Raw genomic sequence first — 24,256 nt, 5'->3', positions numbered from 1 at the left:
TGGCACTAAGAGTCCTTCAGCAATGTGAGAGACGCACAAAATTTTTCAGTGGCCAAAGCTCACATTCAGACTCTCATGGCCTTCTTTTTAAGTGTAGAAAATTGGGAAGCTGATTTCCTAAGCATGCAGACTCTGCATCCAGGTTAATGGTCCCTCCATCCGGAGGTGTTTCACCAGTTGGTGGACAGCTGGGATCAGCCTGACATCGACATGATGGCGTCTCTGTTGAATCACAAGGTTCACCTCTTCTGCTCCGTGGCCAAATAATGACTGCACAGAGTTTTTACATCATATAAAATGTTCGTCACCACTAGCCCTAACTCTATGTATACCACCGTAACACTTACCTTAGATGACAGCCGGCTTTGCTGCTTTAACAGTGGCGGTTGCCATTTTATATGACTTTAAAAACCCTGTGCTGTCATTACTTGTGCTCAGGATTTTGCACAACAATGTTAATAGTTCAGTTGTCATTATTCAGGTCAATCTGTTTTTTTTAATGTCTCCCAAGTAACCTTCGGTCATTTTTGGTCGTTAAAGTAAGTGTCAGTCTGCTAAGGACCGCAAATGCGTACCCAACCCCCCAAAGTCCTCTGTTTCCCCCAATTGACTAAGAGAAACAGATTTTACGCAAGTATAAAAATCTTATTTTGCTGCGTGGATATGCCTGATCTTTTGCTTTTTTTCCCTGCTGTTCAGGGGAAACAAGTTTTCAAATTGACAAGTGCTTTAACCATTACAGTGCACAATTTGAAAAAAAAATTCCTAGCTAACTAGCCATATTCCCTTGGCATTTTAAGCATGTGTCAGTAGAGTGTAAGCACCTAGTGTATTGTACATTTTGCTAGAGTCTGAGCTCCTTTTGGTTTTCACGCTTTACCTCCTGTTTTTTTATTTTGTTCACAATTTAAGTGGGAAGGGTTAGAAAAACCTGTAGTTAATGAAATAGTCAAAGGGGCATATTCAATTGACTGCGGGATTGCCGAAAATCCCGCTCTCTAAAAATATTACAGTTAGTAGGGTAATATCTCGCTGAATTTCAGCTCCCGGAGCTGCGAGCTGAAATCCAGCGAGTAAATTACCGTATTAACGGTTTTTACGCGCAGGATTACCGTATTAACTGTAATATTTTTAGTGCGCGGGATTTTCGGCGATCCTGCCGTCAATTGAATATGCCCCAAAATGTTTACAAAACCACAGAATATTTCAGGAGGCAAATGTGTTGATCTGCTGTGAGGTGGTGACCTATTTACTTAGGTTCTTATGCAGCCGTGCTTTCACAAAAATGTGTTCGGTACGATAAGTATCATGTGCAGAAAGTGAATGGAGGCAAGCAACAGGTCACAGCGTTTGAGCAGGATTCTTCAACAGCATAGAGCAGTGAGGTTCTTCTCAAATGGACTTGGAATCTTTATACAACCAACTGCTTTTATTTCAACCATTTTTCATGTCAATGTGTGAAATAGTTTAAAGTGGGCAGGCCTAGACCAACCAGGAACTATTCAAGCATTAAAACCTTCATTGATTTGTGTTTGAAAGATCCTTGAAAGTAGAAGTGTGGCTCATCTCTGAGAGAGTTCAGCTCCTCTACACCCAATCTTCTTTTTTTTTTATATTCTCCTATCTGGCTAAATTTCATTTTTTCTTTAAACCTAGAGCGCTCAAACTATTACTGGGGCTGGCCACTAGATGCCACCAGCAATTGTACCCAGCTTGAAATGGAAATGAACTTTTAAAATTATTTGTAGGGTAGTGTAAACACTTCAAAATTATTGACATCTTTCACTGACTCTCTAAAGCTCAGTGTGATTGTGTTTTTTAAAGATTCAGTGCAGAAACCATTATCAAATATCCAAATATATATTACATATGGCTGGAAAATGTGTGTGAATTGTGCATCTGTAAAAATTGACATTCGTATATTCAATTTGATTTTTAATTCTAGGGTTCTTCTACACTGGATTATTCAAATGGCGATGTGACACAGAAACTGGACTCCCTTTACTTCCAGGAGGGCAGAACACCAATTAATCAGTCTGGTTCCAAGAGGAGTGTCCACTTGTCACAGATGTTTTCATCCAGTTTTGGAGGTGTTGTGAATGATGACAAATATCCTGTGTCTGGGGTTATGGCAACTACTGATGCGGACACAGTTGACAGAGGAGCTGTAAACAGATTAGCAGATGCATATCTATCACCTTCGTGTTTGAAAAACCAAAGGGGTACTCATGACTCGTCAGATATCTGGCAGTCTGATCAATCTCAATTCTTTCAGTGGAGCTTTATTCATGATGGCAGGGAAAACGGTAAATTCCATGTTAAGGTTCATAATAAATTCAATTAGACTTAGATTAAGCTATGAATAAATAACTTGTAACTTCTGTGCTTTTTTTCCGGTCAGTTTATTTTAATAATATAAGGCAGTGTTCTTTTCTTAATTGTGGCTAGTGCAGGAGGAAGCTGAACCTAGTTTGTCTGCCTTGCGTTCATAGCACTTACTGTGTGTGCATATTAAGCATTTGCTAAAACCCTTTCTGCTCCCTAATCTTCTGAGCATCCATAGTTAGTTGTAAACACCATGTGTACAATGCACCATGGATGTATTTTGGTGACAGTGTGTACACGGCCTTAATCGATATGTATGTTTATATTGTATTACTTGCTGAATGACATAAGTGTGCTCCAATCTTTTTAGATGAGGTGTTATCAAATTGTATTGCTTGATAAAGCCAAGAATATGTTCTACTATTCTACCATCTTCTGCTATTTGGCCACATGTATCTCCATTCCATTGAGGTTATGTGTAGAAACACAATGACCCTTTATAGTAGAATTGTCTTGTAGATCAGGTTCAACTACTCAAATGTTTTAAAGTATGTTACATCTTAAAGTGGCTTAATTGACGAGATTGACTTGACAAGTTCAAATGCACCTACTGACATTGTTTTAAATCTAACTGTCTGCAAATCAGAGTGGGTTGGCCCAAAAAGACCACAGATCCCAAGTAATATTTAGTCAAGATTGTTTAGAGATTGATCCAGTCTGGTGGAATATGCAGTTGCGTAATGCATTATTAGTCATCGGACCTCACTAGCTGTGCCAATGTCAGATCCTAATGATTTGGCCATAGTTTTAAGCTTAAAGAAAGGAAAAACAAATTCACTTTGAAAGACCTAAAAGAAGACATTATAGATAAATGGTCCCAGCAACTAAACATTTAAACCAATTAATACAATTTACATTATTGGTCCATAGAAGTACAACAATGATTTGAGGATATGCTATATAATTTGTGATTCTCCAGAAAGGCAACTATATGGAACCTCTGAACATACCAGTTTGTAGTAATTTGAATGTTGATGACTTTAATTTTGTTTTCTGATTTACTTCAGGTAATTTGTTCTTTATTATTACAGTGGGAAGTACACCACATAGTGTGGTTTACCAAAATGAAGATGGCAAGTGGGTCACTGATCTTGCATACTATAAATCATTTGAAAATGAAAAAGGTGTAAGTTTCTCTGGAGAAGTTAATGACCTGCTTAATAATGAAGACTTTGTTGTTGGAAGTAAGTAATGAAAAATACAAACTTAAAATATTTGTGCATTGTTGTAAGGCATTCTACTAGTCTTGCTGTCTATTGTATATGTCTTAAAATTTTCTGTGTGTGACAGTGTTTGCCAACATTTTTTTGCATACAACCTGTATGTTCCATTAAATATCTAAGTAAAAATAGGTTACCACAACCTCAGCAGGCTAAACCCTTAAACCTTTCTGCTAATTTCAATACACTTAATACTCATTTGCTGAATATAACACAGTGGGGGGGGAAAAACAAACAAAAAAAACAATTGAATGTGACACATGCCAAAGATTGGGCACCTCGTTAGTAACACCTTTGGCAGAAATAAAGCTTGCACATGTTTCTTGCAGCCATCATCATCACCATTTATTTATATAGCGCCACTAATTCCGCAGCGCTGTACAGAGAACTCACTCACATCAGTCCCTGTCCTATTGGAGCTTACAGTCTAAATTCCCTAACATACATACACACACACCCACAGACAGACTAGGGTCAATTTTGATAGCAGCCAATTAACCTACCAGTATGTTTTTGGAGTGTGGGAGGAAACCCACGCAAACACAGGGAGAACATACAAACTCCACACAGATAAGGCTATGGACGGGAATTGAACTCATGACCCCAGTGCTGTAAGGCAGAAGTGCTAACCACTGAGCCACTGTGCTGCCATGAGTCTTTCAGTTCTTGCTTTTGGAATTTTTTTTCTTTCTCTTCTAGTTTAAACATGTATTTAAGTCTCCCCATGTATTCTCAATAATAATCAAAATTGAGGTTTGGGAAGACCATTCCAAAATAAACTTTTGTTCATTTTGGAACGTCATGGTTGATTTTTGAGTTTTTCTAATTCTGATGTCTTGCTAAAATATCCAACCTTTTTTTTTTTTTTTTTTTCATGATCTTTGGGACTTAAACCTTCTATGACCTGCAGAATGGCTTGTTAACTTCATTTCGCTTAGAGAATCTGTAAAATATGCAGGTTTTGACAAGAGGTACCTGGGTCAGGTTGCTTTGTTGTACCTCAGAAAAATCTCTGAAAAAAATAAGACCACACAACACAGCAAATTAGATAAATTTTGTACCCAGAACCAAGTAAAAATTTTTATCACACAAGAATAGTATCCAGCAGTATCAAAATTCACCCGCCCCCATTTTGATATCCGATTCTGCATATGAAGAGCTTTTTCACATGATGGCAGCACGGGCACACGGGGAGATTCATTCAGCAGGTTCAGATGCGCCAGTTTTCCAGGTATTATGGTACCCAATACATTGTTGATTTTTGTTGGGTACCCTTAAGGTCCCAATTGAAGTTTTCCTGGAATTGAATTCCCCCTAACATGTTCACAGAAGGTTTTTATAAAGAAGAAAAGGGCTCATGTACACTATATGCATGTTCGTTATTTTACTGTGGGAAAAGTATGACCAACCATCCTGAATGGCACAATAAGAATTTCAGTGCTCAGCCAATAATAATACTTATTTCTAATATGCCTTCTCTGAACAGCAGTTCACTGTGTCTAGCAGGTATATAGCACATGGAGTGCAGTGTAGCAGTGAAGATGCTTCTCTTCAAATAGAATGTGTGCAATTCTCAACACACATGAAACTCTGTTTAACTTTCACTCCTGCCACAGTGCCCAAATTTTGCATGGAACTGTATACATGTTCTAAAAACAAGGTCATCCTGTAAGCTTTCTTTGAAGAAAGTGACCATGTTGCCCACTTTTTCCATTTCAATGAGTTTGTATCTTCAGATCAGCTTAATGTTTTGCACCTCATGGTGTTTTGGGGCCCTACACCCTTTTCCCCAGGGTGATTTAGCGTTGTGTACTCTCGAGCTGTGGAACCTTTTGATCTTGATGAAAGATACTTCGGATGCAGACCTCTTGGAGAAGACTTTGGACAAACTTCTAAAGAGCCTATTATACACCTATTTCAGTGCTCAGTCCAGTCTTTGGCACTGTTTTGGTGAAAAGCCTTTCTCTTGGGTAGAACCTCTTCTGGAAGTGTCAAGATAACACTCCCCTGTTCTAAGCCTTCCACAACTTTCCTTAAATATATTGGATGCATTTTCTTACTTGGGAGATATTCATCCATCCACCAACCATCCATCCATCGTCCTTGATTCCCCCAGACTAGCTGCTTGATCTTCAGCTAATTTCAGTAGTGGTGTGCAGAGTATCCTGATTCAAAACTTGACAGGCATTAATCCCAAAAATACCCTGTCTGCACTGGCTTTTGTTTAGCAACAGACTTGTGAAACTTACTAGTGATAGTGTGGTAACAGAACAACAAAAGTGTCTAAAATAAACGTAAACAAATACCAATAAAGAATAGAGTCCAATGCAGGATACAGCAATGATTATCAATAAAGCAAAACCTAAAATAATATTTGCAATAAATATTTTGTAAGATAGAACCCATTATGCTTGATACACAGGCGTTATAGAGTAAATCAATGATGCAAAAGAGAGATATATATATATATATATATGTATGTGTGTGTGTATATATATATATATATATATATATATATATATATATATATATATATATATATATGACAACTACGTTATTTAATGTTGTTTTTCAACGAGAGAGAAATATCCATCCTGATTGTTAAATACTGAGGTAGCACCTATATAAACATAAGGAGTCACCTGTCAAACACAGCAGGAGAATCAAAGGGACCACATAAATAGTTACAATAATGGAATTGTGGCTGCACCCTGACTATATGTAATTTTAAGTTAATAATGTTGAAGGCAAGTTTTCAAATTGTAAATTACGAATACTTTAATTACACTACAACGCTAAGTACTATAATAGAGAGCATTGTTCTGTAATTTCCCTCATTTGATAAATGTAGCTAACTATTTAACGCAAGCAATACCTGTGAAGCATACACAGTACAATTAAGACGTGTTCTATAATAAATGTGGTTTCTTACCATATGGACCAAATCTAGAGGGACAAAAAATCTTAATAGTGGAATCTCAAATCTAGCCATATTTAGGGAATTAAGAATCCAGACACTAGTTAAACCTAATCATATTGCTCATGTATGAAAGATACACAGATATGACTAGTCAGTCATGCACTATAGATAATTTAAAAACTACTCAGTGACCGTACGCATATAGTTTTAGTGTAACATCCAGACAAGAGGCTATAAACAAACAATAGGACTGTCAAATTTCTTAAATAATTTGCTAATTTGTGAAACCTTATGCGTATATATCGCTGGGATTCAAATAGTGGATGTTCTTGACAAATATAAAGTATTATTCCGTAAGCAATATTAGATGCGAAGTACCCATATTGCAACTCAATATCAGACATAAGAAAGTTTATAAACTTCAGAGACTGCAGCCAATTTTTAAACACTCATTTTTTCTAATCACTTATAAAAATATAAATATATAGTGAATAAGATTATATTTCCCTGAATTATTTGGAAAGACAACTGAACTATTTTTTTTTATATAGATATAAAATAAGTGATTTTAAAATGATACCTCCTTAGTGCAATCTAATGCAATGATCTCTTTCTTTAACATAAATAGTTCAGATCTTTTGGGGGGGGGGGGGGGGAGCACATGTTAGCAAGGTGAATGCAGGCTGTATCAAAATAAACAACCAGTGTTTGCCAATATTAATAGTGAACTTAACAACACCGCATTCTTTGTAAATATCACCTTGCTTCCATATTAAATAACAAAACTGAATTTAGAAGAGCCTTTTCTATCTTAAGCCACATCTCCATAACATCTTCATGCCCAGCAGGGGCATGAAGGTCTATTGTAGTGGCACAATCAAGCTCCTAAAGTATTACTAATTTCAATAACTTAAACTGCATTACTACTTAAGCACAATAACATTTGCTACAATATTGAACTCTATAACTATTATTATCTACAACTATTGCTACTTCACCTTTTATGCTTCGTGTTACACGAAAGAAAACTGAATTGCTAAACAACAAAACTGTTACTTCCAACCATTTCATTTTCTGTATAACCATATCTCTTATACTGAAACAGTATGGAAATATATTTAACCATAAATCTATTCCCTCATGTTCAAAATGTTGCCAGAGCCACATTAAAGGACCCATTTACTTTACGCTTTACCAGTGTCCAAATAGGGATAAATATCCCGTGTCTGTCTGTGTAAGCAGTCTGATCCAAAAGAAGGCTTTTTGTCTTCAGAAGTTATTTACAGATCGTGGAGTGGCTGATGTATTTAATTGGAAGAAACTGTTTTCAAATGTAAATATATTTAGCCTCGCAGAGGCATATGCTAGCTAGTAAAGTGGGGAGTGGGAAAAAAACAGCTATCTTGTAAATGGATATTATGGAAGGACTTATAATCCATTCTATGTTTTAATGTATCATTTTTTTTTCTTTAACAGCTAATGCCATAGCTATGCTTGATGAAGACCAGGAAGAATTTGAAAAAGAACATAGATTTATTCAGGTAAACGTGCACATTAAAAAAGAAAAAAAAAAAAGAAGAATTAAAATTCACATTATTGCAGTCTTTGGGGGGTACTCAATTGATCGCGGGATTTTCTTTTTTTCCCCGCAGCATTAAAAAAAAAAAAAATAATAAAAAAAATCACACGCAAGTTTTTAACTGCTATAGCGACTGTTTTTAGTTAACGCAGCGTGAAAACTCGTGCAATTCAATTGAAAAAGAGGGAACGCTACCCCCACGCATTAATCATTGTGTTTGCGAGTTTTAAGGGGCGTGCAGGGGAATTTTAAAGCGGTCATGTATAACACAAAATAAAAATTGGCATACATTTTCATACATTAGATTGCATTACACAACCGTTCTAGTTGATGATATCTACACTACAGTACTTTCTTTAGCATATTTTTTTACTTAATTATTCTTTACTATAGAATCATCTATACCATGTCAAAACACATTCGTACATACATATTTGTACCAGAAACATACATAAATATATTAGTTATTATTTTTTATATTTTTCATTTTTTCCACAAGAATATCAACTTTTACATGTTAGGGATTACTGCTAAACATAGTTTCTTTTTAAATTTTTTCATTATTACATGATTTCAAATAGTTTTCATAGGTTTTTTAGTTTTATCACACCCCAAAGAGGTGCGAGATAAAACAGCATATTGGCCTGTTTAGCACACCGCGTTAAACAATTGAATAGCTTTTAACGAGGCTTCCACCCTATACTTTCAATAGACCGTCTACTGGCGCGCGAGAGGACCGTTTCATGAAAAAAAAACGTAGCGTTAAAAATGTAATTGAATCGTGGGTAATGTTAACCCGCTCGAAAATGATAAAAAAAAAAAGTGTTAAAATGACTTAACACGGTGTTAAAAAAATAAATAAATCTCGCGGTAAATTGAATTCCCCCCTTTATGTATTTTATTTAGGTTTTAGATGTTAAGGTTGGTTAGTTCCAAAAATAAATCTGTAGCATGCATCCAATAAAATATAAAAAACTTTTTTTTCTTTACTTACCTATCTGAGGCATTTCACTAGAGAGAGAGAGAGAGCTTTAAAGCTCATTCAGTATTGTTTCCTTTTTGAATGTAAATAAGGGTGTGGTGACTTTCAGCAGGAATGTTGGTAGTTTAAAGAGTAATTCTTTTTGGCAATTAGATAAAATATATTGACAAAAAATTACAAAAGTTGACTTGTATTTAACAGTCACTTATTTTAATGTTGTGAAAACAGAATTGTGGTCTTCCTAATGATTATAAGTCTACTTTATCTTGCACCCCTTTCTTTGTTATAGGGATTAAAAAGTAGACCGCACCATTGTCTCAATTTGTTTTCATGCTTCATTTGCTGTTTGCACACACATTATTTGTCTGACCTACTCTGCAAACATTTAAAATTGTTTAGAACAGAATTTGCTACTCAAATGTGTGGTGGTCCTTTCACATTATTATGGGATTGTACGCAAATGCCAATGATACCCTTTGCAGTTATGCTATTTAATTAAAAGGTAAAACTTAATGCTTTTAACACTGCAAACTCCTGGATACTGTAACAGTTCATTAAAAAAATGTGCTTATTTGGTACGCCTGTGATTCGCAGAAGTATAGAGTATATTTCTGGGGTTGTATTCATAGCCTTGAAGAAGTATTCCTTGAAGAATTATGTTACATGGATCATGGTGAAAGAGTAATGAAATCGAAGATATGTTAACTTACTAGTTTTACCACCAACCCTTTTGTGTCTCTCTCCACGGCCATAAAGTGTTTTTAATCCCTGTTTGGGAAACAAATTACCGTGTATTTTACATTGTGCCTACCATATTTTCTGCTTCAAGGGGAGGCACTTTCCCAGTGGAGTAAACACCACTCAGAGGAAACAGAACAGTTTCAAAAGCAACATACCTCTCCTATTCCTGCTTGACTCTCTTCTCCAGCCAGAGACCTCAGTGTTTGAAGTACTTTTGACAAGGCAGTCAGGATCTTGGGAGTTAAGCTTCTAACTTTTCTCTATTCCTTTCTTTCTGGGGAATGCAATGATGCTTCCCTCATTAGGGCATGGTGTGACAGGAAAGTGTTGCAGGTGGTAGTTGTGTAATAGCCACCCCTTTCCCTCTATGATAATAGGTTAAATAGGGACATCCCCATTGTGTTTGTCACAGAGCTGACCAGCCAAAGGGGACACAAAGTGGCCTTTGCATCCAGGTTTCTTATAGCTGCTCATAAGTAATAAAGGCAGAAATATACTTTTATGACCTCAAGCCTAAATTACAAACCTCCTTGTTGTCTGCCTCCAGGATCCTTTCCAGGTGATGTAATGGTTCTTCTTAATTATCTATCTTATTTTACTGCTCTTCTTCCCAGAGTCTTCAGGCTGATAGCAAGGCATTCTGTTGATAGTACTAGCTCTGACCTGAACAAAGTGGTGTGTTTCTGCAAAAGTTTTTTTTTAAACTCTTTAGGGCATATTCAATTGTCAGCGGAAACACTGAAAATCTCGCGGTCCGCGCAGGACTACCATTATTACGGTAATCGTGCGCGGGAAAAGTTAATACGGTAATTTACTCGCTGAATTTCAGCTCGCAGCTCCCTGAGCCGCGAGCTGAAATCCAGCTACAAATTACCGTATTAACTGTAATAGTTTTAATGCCGCAGGACTTTCGGACAATTGAATATGCCCCTTTATTTGTACAAGCTTTAGAAGTGACATAAAAGAACAAACATACATGGCATTACAGAGAGCAAGAGTTGTTTTTCTTTTTTCTTTTATTGACCACAAATCTGTGACGCCTATCCCTATTCCTGTATCATCTTTGTGGTTCTTGAGACCATAATTCTGTCTCTTATTTTTGCAAGCAATGGTGCATGTTAAAGCCTCCATGCAGTCCTAAATTGAGCTCCTTGGGATTTTAATTTAGTGTGGTCGGCATTACATCAATACTCCTTTGAACTCTTAGAGTCGGTGAAATTGAAATTTCTTGCAGGAAAAACTGTTTTTGTGTGAACTATCTCAACAGCAGGGAGGGCTTTGTAGCTGTGAGTTCTGTCCTACAATTCTCCATTATCATATTTTCTGTCTTAGGTGGTTTCCAAGTTACATTTACACCCCATTTTTTTTTTTATTAAGAATGAATGCTTTGGGGCTTAAAGTGATGCTGAACATACCTTATATCCATCCTCATATGTGAGCAGACTATTTGTGTTGTACAATTTTTACAAGCTTTGACATTTGTGAAGACACGATTGATCTTAAGGACATTTTGAGTTATTGCATCATCTTAAGATCTGCTGAAGTAATTATATGATTATTAGGAAAAGACAATAGTTTGTTAAAACAGTGTTTATTTCATGGGTTTTGGTTTTTTTAAGGAGGAAAAAATGGATTTAGAGAACATCTCTCTCAACATGGGTGACACATCATGGAAGCTACCAATCAGTAGTAACGTGTTACTGAAAGCATCTCAGCTGTCTGATTTATGCCAAGAAGATGTAAGCTACTTGCGCCTCTCCTTAGGGGAGTTCTTTGGTCAAAGATCAGAAGCACTAGGGTGTCTTGGCGGAGGACAGGATGTAAAACGGGTTAGTACAATACTGTTGAGTTTTATATTCTTGATAAAACAGTTGTCTTGACCCATAACTTGTAAATCAACAACAAAGAGAAAGTTTTTCTATAAAAGTGTAAAGAATTATATTGGCTCATTCTATAGATATTTAAGAAACCACATGATCATCTGCTTTCATCAATACATCTCATGGTAAATTATAAAATTTTTCAAATCAACTAAAGGTTTGATTGTTTGTTTCTAAGTGCACACCAATAAACTGAAGCCTGAAACAAAAAAAAAATGCTACATAGTCACTCTCTCTCCAAGCAAACACATTTTCAGTTGTGGGTTTAAACGTCTGTTTTTGCAAAATTGTTGTGTGAAGATTAACCTTATGGGGAATTCAGAGATTTTTTTTTGTTTTCCTTAAGTTTAAAAGTTAGGTGTTTGCCCAGAAGTATACCTTTTTGCCATAGTTTCATTGTGCAATTCACAAGTTATTTGTAGAAATTGTAGAGCTCTATAAACCTTAAGACTTGCAAGAGGTTGCATTCGTCAATTTATTGTTTTTTGTGACTTCATACTGCAGCTGTTCATTTTTAGGATATTTACAATATTATTTCTGATACTTTTAAAAAGGTAACTATTGATTTTTTTTTTTATTGTAATAACCTCTGACCCCCAAGTTAGCAGTAGGGCAGAAATTCAATGTTTGGGACCCCTACTTTCTAGCATACTAAAATGGACCATTTTGATTGCAATGCTGATAATCCCTCGTACATCGAGAGTATTGAAGCTAGGGACATAGCTCCTCTTCAATTCCTGCTGACAGGCAGAAGGGGTTTAAAATAATAGGTATGATGTGCCACAGTCTGCAAAATATAAACAAATTTCAGTGCTCTGTGGCATTCCATGACCATATTAAATAAAAAAGCTTTTATATTGCTCTATGGATATATTGTTCCTTGCAGTACACACATTCTGTTTTGAAACGGATACGGTTACTTTTGTGGAGCTCCAAATATCTGCATCTTTTACCATAACTGACAGTAATACATTCCTTTGTGGTACACTATCCTAGTTGTCAGTTTCACAAGTGACATAAATACTCCGAAAATAAAAGTATACAGGGCTGCGCAGTTTTGGAACACAACTGCCCCTCTGCCAAAGTTAAGGCATATGATGAATCTTATTTTCCCATCAAAGTGTTTGTTCTATGTAATTTATTTGCGTGTTTCTCTTCTTTTAACTTTACACAGCCCTCTTTTGGTTATCATATCATTTCACCAGAAAAGCAAGAACCTATTGTATTACTGAAAGAGTCTGATACTTCTAAAAACTCTGAACATGATGACACCATAAAGTTCTGTGACAATACCTTAACGCCAGGTATGGAATATTTTTTTGCAGTTTACTTTGTTACTTTTATTTGTTTTGTAGATACATTTTTATGTTCTATTTTGTACATTACTTTGTTCCATTTTAAGTTGGCAAACATTAGCCAAAAAGCTTTTTTTTGGTTAACAAAAAAGGAACAAAGAGCTCTTCAAATATAATTTTACTTACATGCAAATTTTAATCCACGTTTATCACATGCCCTAGTGTAGTAATTAAGATGTTTTCTCTATAAACTATTTGTGCTTTGAGTGATAACTCTTTAACAAAACATTGTGTTATATACTATTGTCCTTTTTTTTACTTGAAAAGTTCTACATATGTAGGATTTTTGGATAGATTAATTACAAGATGTAAAAAGTAGTGTATTGTGCTTTGCCTGTTAAATGTTTAATGCAATCCTGTTGGCAATACATATAAAACTATGTCTGTTTGAAATATATCATGAATAAGATGCAAGCAGCACAGTGATTAACATTGCTGCCTTGCAGTACAGAGGCCATGGGTTTTATTACAACCAATGCATTATCTGTGGAGTTTGGCTGGGTTCCTCCAAGTCTTTTAGTTTCCTCCCACAGACTAAAAACATATTGGTAGGTTAGATGGCTTGTTACTAAATTGTCTCTAGTGTGTTTGTGTGGTAGTGTTTATACTGTAAGCTTCACTGGACAGGGACAGATGTGATTGATTATTCTTTGTAAAGCACTGTGTAACATCTTGGTTCAGTATATATTTTTATAATGCATCAATTTTGTAGCTGCTGAAGGGCATATTTTGTACAATAAAGTACTGGTAACTTTCTGATTTGTTTGTGAACTACATAGCGTTATCTATTATTGAAAAAGTCTGAAGATATGGTTATATATAAAAACTCTTCTACATATACGGTGGGTGACTATAGTTAATGATGTAATTCCATTAAAGTAGTCGTGTGCATAAGAAAAGCCCACAGTGGTGAGAGAGTAGACAGAATAAGCAGACGTGGCTCTTGCTTTGCAGGAAACATACAGACTGGAGAGGAGTTGGAGTGAGAGGTCCTTCGGCTGTGCATAACACTCCAATATTAAGCCAGTGTTTAGCTCCCCTCACTTTAAAGGCACTTTAAGTTTGGATTCTGGTACCTATTTAGAACTTTTTTCTTTTAATTAGGTTTAATTAAAAACGTATTTCTACTTTAGTGTCCCTACTGCAAATCTTTTCATACTTGCTCAGCCTTTTAATTATCTTTTGTTTATATAGCACAACCACTTGCGCAGTAAACAGCTGATTTGTCATTCACATCAGTCCTTTCCCTATTGAAGTTCAATCTAAATTCCCTAACATACAAACACAACCTATCAGTATGTTTTTGTAGTGTGGGAGGAACCTGAAGCACAGGGAGGACATACAAACTTTACATAGAAAGTCCCTGGTCGGGAATTGAACTAATGAGCCCAGCACTGTGAGGCAAAAATGCTAACCACAGATGTAGCAACTGTCAAATTATCTTGACTCTGGGCGATTCTGCTGCCCATTACATAACCCATGCAGTATGATTTCCCCACATTTAATTTAAACCATTGGTAAGTCCTTCTTCCAATATAAAGTCTTACAGCATAGTTTGCTTTTGCATAATTGTAAATATAAGCTTGCAGTAAAGGACCACATTTCACACTGACAGATGCTGCTGACAAATTTTAAAAACCTTTTGTTTTAAATGAATGAATCGTAATCTGTGGTCTGAATTGAGGCAACAGTCAGTAACTTGCAGAAAAAAACATTGTCAAATAGCAGAAAACTAAGTGGTAGTTACTTTTACCTAGACCAGTGTTGGCTAACCTGTGACACTCCAGGTGTTGTGCAGCTTGTAGTTTCACAACACTTGGAGTTTCACAGGTTCGTTAACACTGGCCTAGAACATAGATACTGCACTAGGTATGCCTCTTCCCACAAATCACATGCATGCTTCTTTTCCTATTCATCTACAAGCCTCCACACTAGACAGCTAGTTTTCACTATAATAGGGAGAACACGAGCATTCGGTCCTCAGAGTGCACCATTGCTACTATGGTGAGGGGGCACAAAATTTTTTTGTACATCTCCTCCCTCTTCCAGATACTACCAGCCCTGCACTCAGCCTCCATATGGGCTCTAGGGCCCAAGTTAATGAACAAGATTGAAACCTATAGACTTTGCCACCCCAGTGGTTCCAGTAGAATGGGTCTGCTATTACAAATAAAAGGAAAATTAAATTGCAAACACTGTTTTCAAATAACCCTTAACAAAAGAACATTGACTGTTGTTGACCACTTTATTAAATATAAAATACATTGTTATTTTCTTTCTTGATACATTTAGTTCAAGTTGGGTGTTAAATATAAAAAATCCAGGAAATTCACCCTTCGGGAAAGTCTATCTCCAGCCCCATTTACTCAGTCTTTTTGCATCTGTTCTTTGTCAGTGGACAGCTATCTATCTCAGACTGGGGCATGAAGGGCCCATCGGGGAAACCAATGATTTGGGCCCACCTAATACAATGTAGCGCTTCAAAGAGGGTGTTGATTGTGTGCTCAAATCATAAAGCTACATACACATTACTCATTTAAAGTGAATTATGCAGTTAGGTGTAAAAAATGGAGAAATGTATTATTCCTACCTGTACTAGACAAAAATCTGTGACCTCCTGATTCTCAGACTGTGCTGAAGCTGGATTCAGGCTGATCTGGTCCACGTCCCCTAATAGAACTAATTTCCTGCTATTTCCTTGTTCTCTTACCTCTCTTAGATCACTGTCTTTCCCTGTTGATTTGGATCTATTTTCAATTTTCAGTCCATAACACCCCTGAACCTCATACTCTGTCTGCCAATTGGTTGCCCTGCTTCTTTGCCTCTGTCTGTCCCCATTGCCTCTCAGTGACTTTTCTGTTAAAGAATATATGGGATGTTAAGGAGTATGTGTATATATTATATATTCCTCATTTGTTGTTTATCCCCCTTTACCTGCACCACATTTTATAACTACAAGTTTATTTACATATACTCTATGTAAATAAAATTGCAGATATAAAATATCATTTACTGGGACTCTACAGTCAAGCTTGCACATCCATAAATCCTTTCCATCCATAAACACACAGCCTTATTGAAAATAAACTTTAAAAATAACCATATGCCAGCAGCATATTTGCATGCTATCTTCATACTTTTTAATAGTCGACATGTACACTGTGTCTGTGTCCTTTTATACATAAATCTGCAAGAAATGTCATCAATCTAGACATTAAAATAATTATACTTAGGCCTGCAGCATGAAAGTTGCCCTGGCTTAATAAGCAAAAGCATTGGTTAAATACTTTTTATGTTGACTACAATGGGTTCTTTGACACCTGTTCTGCATATTTTAATTACAATATTAAAGGTCTCTATTACATTTGTTCTAGATTTAAAGTATATTTTCAATTCTTAATCTTCTGGTACTTTAGGTCTGGACTGTTTTTAAACCTGGATTAGACCAACTAAATGTTATTTTAGAAATGCAATTTTGAATGAAAAAGTTTCCAGCAATAGCCAGTTTGTGCCTGTGCATATATGCCTGCATACAAATTAAATGTACTTAAGCAATTAAAAACAGAGGAAACATACTTAAAATTAACAATACTGGCAGGTGGGATGCACCAAATTTTAGTGGTCCTTACATCGGTCTGTCCTGTTCTTCAGATTTCAGATCTGAAAAAGGCCCAATTAGGTAGGAGGAGCTGCTGCCACTGGGCATGCGCAGCAGTTCAGTCTCGTTCATTTTAGTATCAGTACTGAGGTTACAGTGCTTTTCAATTGTAGTTCTCACTCACTAACTACATTTGAGAACCGCCAATGTGCTAATACTAAATTGGCTGAAATGGAGCTCAAATGTAATCCATGTACCGGTGAGCAGAGCTGGATTAAGGCTCTGGGGGGCCTGGTGCACATAATCTTATTTTAGACAAATACAAAGGCAAAACTGTGTGCACTACAGTTAGGTGCTCGTAGCTCTGCCTTCACGAACAGTACAGTGTGAAGTGGGACATATCTCCTTGTCATTGTAGTCGGACCAAATCCTGACTAAGCAAGGCAGTTGCCCAAATCGGGACTGCTCCACCAGATTCCGGACAGGTGTCAGACAATCCTTCTCTCTCCTACCTGTTATTATTCGTTGTTCACCACCTGTGGCTCCTGCTTTCTTTACAGTCATGGCCAAAAGTTTTGAGTATGACACAAGTATTGGTTTTCACAAAGTTTGGTGCTTCAGTGTTTTTAGACCTTTTTGTCAGATGTTGCTATGGTATTTTGAAGTAAAATTACAAGCATTTCATAAATTTTGAAGGCTTTTATTGACAATTACATTAAGTTTATGGAAAGAGTCAATATTTGCATTGTTGACCCTTCTTTTTGAAGACCTCTGCAATTCGCCCTGGCATGCTGTCAATCAACTTCTGGGCCACATACTGACTGATGGCCACCCATTGTTGCCTAATCAGTGCTTGGAGTTTGTCAGAATTTGTGGGTTTTTGTTGGTCCACCCGCCTTTAGAGGATTAACCACAAGTTCTCAATGGGATTAAGTTCTGGGGAATTTCCTGGCTATGAACCCAAAATTTCAATGTTTTGATCCATGAGTCACTTTTGTCTTATGGCAAGGTACTCCATCATGCTGGCATTGTTCGTCACCAAACTGTTCTTGGATGGTTGGGAGAAGTTGCTCTTGGAGGATGGTTTGGTACCATTCTTTATTCATGGCTGTGTTAGGCAAAATTGGGAGTGAGCCCACTCCTTTGGCTGAGAAGCAACCCCACACATGAATGGTCTCAAGATTTTTTACTGTTGGCATGACACAGGACTGATGGTCTGACTGATGGTACCACTCATCTTTCGTTCTCCGGACAAGCGTTTTTCCAGATGCCCCAAACAATCTGAAAGGGGATTCATCAGAGAGAATAGCTTTACTCCAGTGCTCAGCAGTCCAATCCCTGTACCTTTTGCAGAATATCAGTCAGTTCCTGATGTTTTTCCTGGAGAGAAGTGGCTTCTTTGCAGGCCTTCTTGACACCAGGCCATGCTCCAAAATTCTTCACCTCCCACTCTCACCTGTGTTAACAAGAGAATCACTGACCTGATGTCAGCTGGTCCTTTTGTGGCAGGGCTGTAATGCAGTGGAAATGTTTTTGGGATAAAATTCATTATTAGGGCAAAGAGGGACTGATCACTCTTCATGACATTCTGGAGTATATGCAAATTGCCATCGTAAATACTGAGACAGAAGACTTTAAATAATATTTGTGTCATTCTCAAAACTTTTGGCCATGACTGTAGATCAGTTGCTTCTTGTCTGGATCCTGGAAAGTTGGAGGCCCTATTTGAAAAAAAAATAATAAAAAAAATGGGTACATGAAATTTAGAAAATTCCAACCATCCCCGGCATTAAATCAATAGCACCCACATTTAATAATTAGGCCTTCCTCAAGTACCAAAATTAAAATAGTACTCACATTTGATTAACAAATCTATCTCCCTCCATCCAGCTCTGACATTAAATTAATAGTATACACATTTAATAAATAGACCTTTTTTGCTCCAACCAACCCCAACATTAAATTGATAGGCTTATTCATTGAATGGAAATACTATTTCCCTCCCTCCAAACAGCCCCGGCAAAGAATTAATAGCATTTATGTTTTATATAACCATTTCCCCCACAACCATCCATGGCATTAAACAATGAAAATTCACATTTAATAAAGAGCCCTCCTCCTCAAATTCAGCCTCATATTTAATTAATAGCCCCAAACCACCCTAGCATTAAATATCCTGTCACCCCATATTAAATTAAATTGCCCCACTATCACCCCACAAATATAATAGCATCCATTAGGTAAATAGCCCCCACCTAAACTCCACCTTTAAATTAACAGCCTACCTCCCACCCATGTACTATTAAGACAGCCACCCCATTCCCTCATACATTATAGCAGCCTCTCTCCCTATAGATTTCTGTGCAGCCTCACTCTCCCTATAGCAGTGTTGGCTAACCTGTGACTCCAGGTGTTGTGAAACTACAAGTCCCAGAATACCATTCCAGCAATAAGCTGCTATATATATTGGCAAAGCATGCTGGGACTTGTAGTTTCACAACACCTGGAGTGTCACAGGTTAGCCGACACTGGTCTATAGATTTCTCTGTGTAGCCTCCCTCTCCCTATAGATTTCTCTGTGCAGTGCCCCCTATAGTTTAGTAGAGGCAGCATCCCTCCTCTGTGCATTAAAAAACCCAAGAACAGAAAAAAAAATATCTAGCTGCTCACTGCTCCACCCCACCAACAAAGGGAGTGGGTCTATCAAACATCAGGGGCCAGTCCAGCCAGATAGATACATTAATAAAACATTTTTTAATGAGCATTCGAGAGATTATTTATTTAAAGTGTTGAACAAGAGTATTTTTTTCTTTTTCCTCTTATGGTATGTTAGGCAGGAGTCTTTTTCAACCATGTGCTTTTTACATGGACCACTGTGGTTAAATTACAATCTTAATTACCCAAGCAACCACAGCTTAGGTGTGGCCTTGATTAGGTGATTGTTAATCATTGTCAAACTTTATTTCCCCTGCAAATGACTGTTACTTCCACTCAGACCACATATGCTGCTGATTAATTTATTTAAGTCAGGAAATGGAAATGGTAATTAGATCCACAAAGCACAGTTGGCATGCATTGCTTAGTTTTTAGATTGTTTTAGTCATCTGACATGTGTACCATCTGGATGCAGAAAATGTATAGTAGGGAATATAAAATTATGCTTGGAAAAAGCACTTCTGCTATGTGATGAATGAAGGCTTGAAGTGTTGAAATGTTTAATGTTTCAGCTGGACAGATAAAGCAAAACAATGTTTTTTTTATTTTTCTATTTTATTTCTGCCAAAAGAAAATCTAAAGCTTCAACAAGGATATTCCTCTGGCCCAAAGTCCTTTTTTTTTTTTTTTTTTTTTTTTCTTGTGCACATAATAAATTGGTAATTGGTTTTCCAATATGTACTTTGAATATTTTCTGCTTTACTATAGAGGACCTCAGATCTTTACCGGATGATCAGAAGTTTGCGTCTGCTATGTTTGATGTAAGAGCACCAGGCAATAAGCCAGATACAGATAAACATGTTAAAGAAGAGGAGAGTTTGGCATCAAATACGGAGGTACATCTGTATATTAAATATAGTTTGTAATGAAAAGATATTTTGAAAGCTACCTCTGCAGTGTTGTCATAAGTACTAATCTCATTCTGACTGTATGTAGCGGTTAATTGATGGTTTACATTACCTGGTTTAAATTGGTACTGACTTACAACTACAACCTCAGCAATAAGCAGATTTTGGAATGTAAATCTTTCGAGCAAAAACCATGCTCGTCTCCTCATTGGTAGATACTCTCTATTTGCATCTCATGACTGCTTTCAAAAGTTGGTTCAGTTTGCTAAAATATTGGAAGGATGTTGCAAAGGAGATTGCCTCAATGATATTCCCCTCTTTCACTGTGTTCAAAACTCCCAGCCTGGAAAGTTTTTGGTGTCCAGAATTTGAATTCAGTTAATTCAAGGGAATTATGAGCTGTTTGAGTTTTAATTTGCCTTAATTGTTCACACAGTTTTTATTAATATTAAAATGTATTTATATAGAATCGGCATATTCCATAGCGCTTTTCAATTCACCTCCTATCTCTCTAAATGTGCTCTCTACCTCCATCTCATCCTCCCCAACTTCCCATCAGAGTCCCTAAGGGTTCTGTCCTGGGCCTCTCTTCTTTTCTTTGTACACTTCTTCACAAGGTAAACTTATCCAGGGCTGCCATCAAAAACGGTGGGGCCCAGTACTAATTAATCTGGCAGGGCCCCCGATCCCCATACATGTGCCCCCCTCCCTCATCACAGTACATGCATACCTCCACTCCCTCATCGCAGTTAATGTCCTCCCTCCACTCCCTCATCGCAGTAAATGTCCTCCCTCCACTCCCTCATCGAAGTAAATGTCCTCCCCCCCCCCCCCCCCCCCCCCAACCACATTAAATGTCAACCCTCCCCTCTCACCGCAAATGTGCCCCTCTTTCACAGCAAATGTGCCCCTCTTTCACAGCAAATGTGCCCCTCTTTCACAGCAAATGTGCCCCTCTCCCCTCCCTGCAGTCACAGCAAATGTGCCCCTCTCCACTCCCTGCAGTCACAGCAAATGTGCCCCTCTTCTACCTGGCCCTCTCCTCCGCTTTCAAATGAATACCCAATTAACTAACTCTCTTCCGCCATGCTGCAGCTCCCGGTCACTGACAGACTGGGAGAGCGGTGCACAGTGATGACGTCACCGCACCACGCTCACAGCCTATCAGAGCCTGGGAGCTGCAGCAGCGCAGAGAAGAAGGAGCAGCAAGGTCTGTCAGACTGAGGGGCCCGGACATTCCAGGGAGCCCGGACAAATGGAGAGGTCTGTCCGGGCCCCTCACAGCTGTACTGGCTGTACCCCCCTGATGGCTGCCCTGACCTTATCGGTACCTTTGGCTTTTAGTACCACATCTATGCAGATCACACCATAATCTATCTCATCTCCTGACCGTTCCCTCCTCACTATGGTGTCCTGCTGCCTCGCTGCCATCTACTCCTGGATGTCCCAACATTTTCTTAAACTCAACATGGCTAAAATCTTCCTTCCCTCCCATCTCTCCATTACTATTGGTAATGTAAACCGCTCCTCCCAAGTTCAATGCCATGGTATCATCCTGGATTCCTTCTTCTCATTCACCCCCCCACATCCAATTCCTCACCCAATTCTGCTGCTTTCATCTCCGCAATAGGATAAAATACACAGCAAAGAAAAAGATTGGCGCACCGTAAGTCTAATTGAATGATAAAATAAAAATATAAAAGTGTAGGGCAGGGGTAGGCAACCTGCGGCTCTACAGGTGTTGTGAAACTACAAGTCCCAGCATGCTTTGCCAGTAGATAACCAGCAGAGAGGTGGCAAGGCATGCTGGGATTTGTAGTTTCACAACACCTGTAGAGCCACAGGTTCCCTACCCCTGGTGTAGGGATTTAAAATATCATTTTTTAAAATTGACCCGTAGCACAGCTGTAACAAGGGGTGTGTAAGGCCCCAATAAATAAAACAAACTAATTAGCAAAGGAAAAAAATTAGTGCTGCAACTGGACAAAATATAATCATGCCAAACATGATGCTGAAAGGTATTTTAGATAAAATGTATTTATATATAAACAGTATTGCATATAAATAGATGAGTATCTTAAAAATACACATAGAACATACACAAAAAATAGCTGAATGTGAGCTCAAGATGATAAAAACAAACACAAGTGTAAGTTGTGATAACACTGTTCCAATAACTTTGAAAAATGATAACTCAATAACTCATTTGATTTTGTAATATCCAAGATCACGAATGAGAATTCAACTAAGAAAATGACATGTAGAGACTGTTAGGGAAAGCCGTGGCGTGCTGATGTAAATAGATACAATTATCTATTATTAAATATTATCCAAAGGTGCACCTTTTGTGATGAGTGATCCAAAATACGTAAATAGGATATAATGATTCAGTCCCAATCAGATATTGCACATTAATGAAGAAATTGAATTACCTTCCATGCAGTTAATCTGTCCGGCCGCTTCCTGCGGCAAGTTAAAGATACTGTTCCAGTTGGCAAATGAGATGTTTTGTTTCCTTCAAATATGTGCACAATACAATAAGAACTCCTTGCGAGCTTTCTGCAAAGTGATTTTTTTCTAAGGGTTCCTTCTCTGCAATAAACCTCGTATGAAATCCTTCCTCTCCATGGATGCCACCAATACACTCATTAATTTTCATTCCCGCCTTGATCATTTTCTGCTTTGGTTACTGCAGTCTTAGTGGCCTCCCCCGCACCTGTCTCACTCCTCTTCAGTCCATACTAAATGCTGTAGCCATACTAATCTTCTCTCGCATATCTACATCTGCCTTCACTCTGTCAAGCACTGTACTGGTTCCCCCTCCGTTACAGACTCTTCTTCTACCAACTCGCCTTCAAAGCCATCTCTAATTCCACTGCTCCTTGCATCTCCAACCTAAGCTGCATTCATTCTCCATCTCGCCTTCTACGGTCAGCCAACGCCCGTCACCTCACCTCCCATCTGGTTACAATGTCTCACTCCTACATTCAAAATTTCTCCAGTGCTGCCTCCTTCTCTGGAGCGATCTTCTTGTTCTATCAGACTATCCTTTCAACTTGCAAAACTTCAAACGAACCCTTAAAACCCACCTGTTCAGGCTTACCCTTTCTCTGTCTAACCTCTGCCTATGCCCATGTTAATAATATGCCCTCCTTTACCCGCTTCTTCATGATCCTTCGTCGCTAGTCATAGTATACTTCACCCTCATTCTTCCACCAATCCTCATACTACCCACTCTTGTTCATAGCTCCCTTCAGATTTCTAGTCCCCTCACCCTGACCCCCAAACTTTGTCTCTTGTTAGTATGTCCCTTCCTTTTAGATTGTAAGCTCTCGTGAGCAGAGCTGTTTAATCCTCGTGTCCTCCTCCTGATACCTTTGCCACCGCACTAAGCCTCTTGCTCTTGGTTTCCTCTTCTCCCTTGCCTTTGCATCTCCATCACTGACTTTGATCCTGTTAGTTGTGTTCTGGGCACATGTTCAGGTTGCTTTAGTTCTCTCACCACCTCTCCTCCTTCCCTTTCCTAGTTTTTAAGTGTTCTGAAATTCACTTATACCTCCTTGCCTGCCGCACCCGTTCTCAGCTAAGTTGATATTTTATTGATCCTGTTTTTGCACTGCCCTGTGTGTAGTCTTCTGTTTTTTCCTATACTCTATGAACGGTGCTGTGGACCCTTTCTGGCGCCATATAACTAAAAGATAATTGGGAAAACACACAGTAATAAATCAAGACTGGGTATTACAGACAGAGTGGTAAGTGGAGGACACTGCTCGCAAGCTTACAGTTTGTAGGAATATTGGAGTTTGATGCATGAGGTTAAGTGCTTCATATTTTGCTCCAGCCAGACTGCAAGGGTAAAAGTACTTGGTGGGCTATATGATGTCACACAGCAATTGTTAAATTGTACAGGTAATATTTCTAAAAATAAATATAGTTACCTGTAGAACAATTTCAAAGAGTTGTTTCATAGTAATCATTTTACACTTCAGAAAATTAAAGAAAACCCATGTTTATTATGAGTAACACCACCTTT

General features: G+C 37.8%; 1 protein-coding gene across 1 annotated transcript in view; it reads left to right on the top strand.

The window, feature by feature from the left end:
- CEP192 (centrosomal protein 192) overlaps positions 1-24,256 on the top strand; it is a 198,562-nt gene that overhangs the window by 81,299 nt on the left and 93,007 nt on the right. Inside the window, exons 22-27 of the mRNA XM_075214402.1 lie at positions 1,946-2,306; positions 3,417-3,569; positions 8,002-8,066; positions 11,447-11,656; positions 12,882-13,011; positions 20,084-20,211. Of these exons, the coding sequence (XP_075070503.1) occupies positions 1,946-2,306; positions 3,417-3,569; positions 8,002-8,066; positions 11,447-11,656; positions 12,882-13,011; positions 20,084-20,211 (1,047 nt within the window). The remainder of the gene's footprint in view (positions 1-1,945; positions 2,307-3,416; positions 3,570-8,001; positions 8,067-11,446; positions 11,657-12,881; positions 13,012-20,083; positions 20,212-24,256) is intronic.

The sequence above is a fragment of the Mixophyes fleayi genome, chromosome 5, assembly GCF_038048845.1.
Source record: "Mixophyes fleayi isolate aMixFle1 chromosome 5, aMixFle1.hap1, whole genome shotgun sequence".
Lineage (NCBI taxonomy): Eukaryota > Metazoa > Chordata > Amphibia > Anura > Limnodynastidae > Mixophyes > Mixophyes fleayi.
Note: the sequence above shows the minus strand (reverse complement) of the source record. Positions and strands in the feature narration are given on the sequence as shown.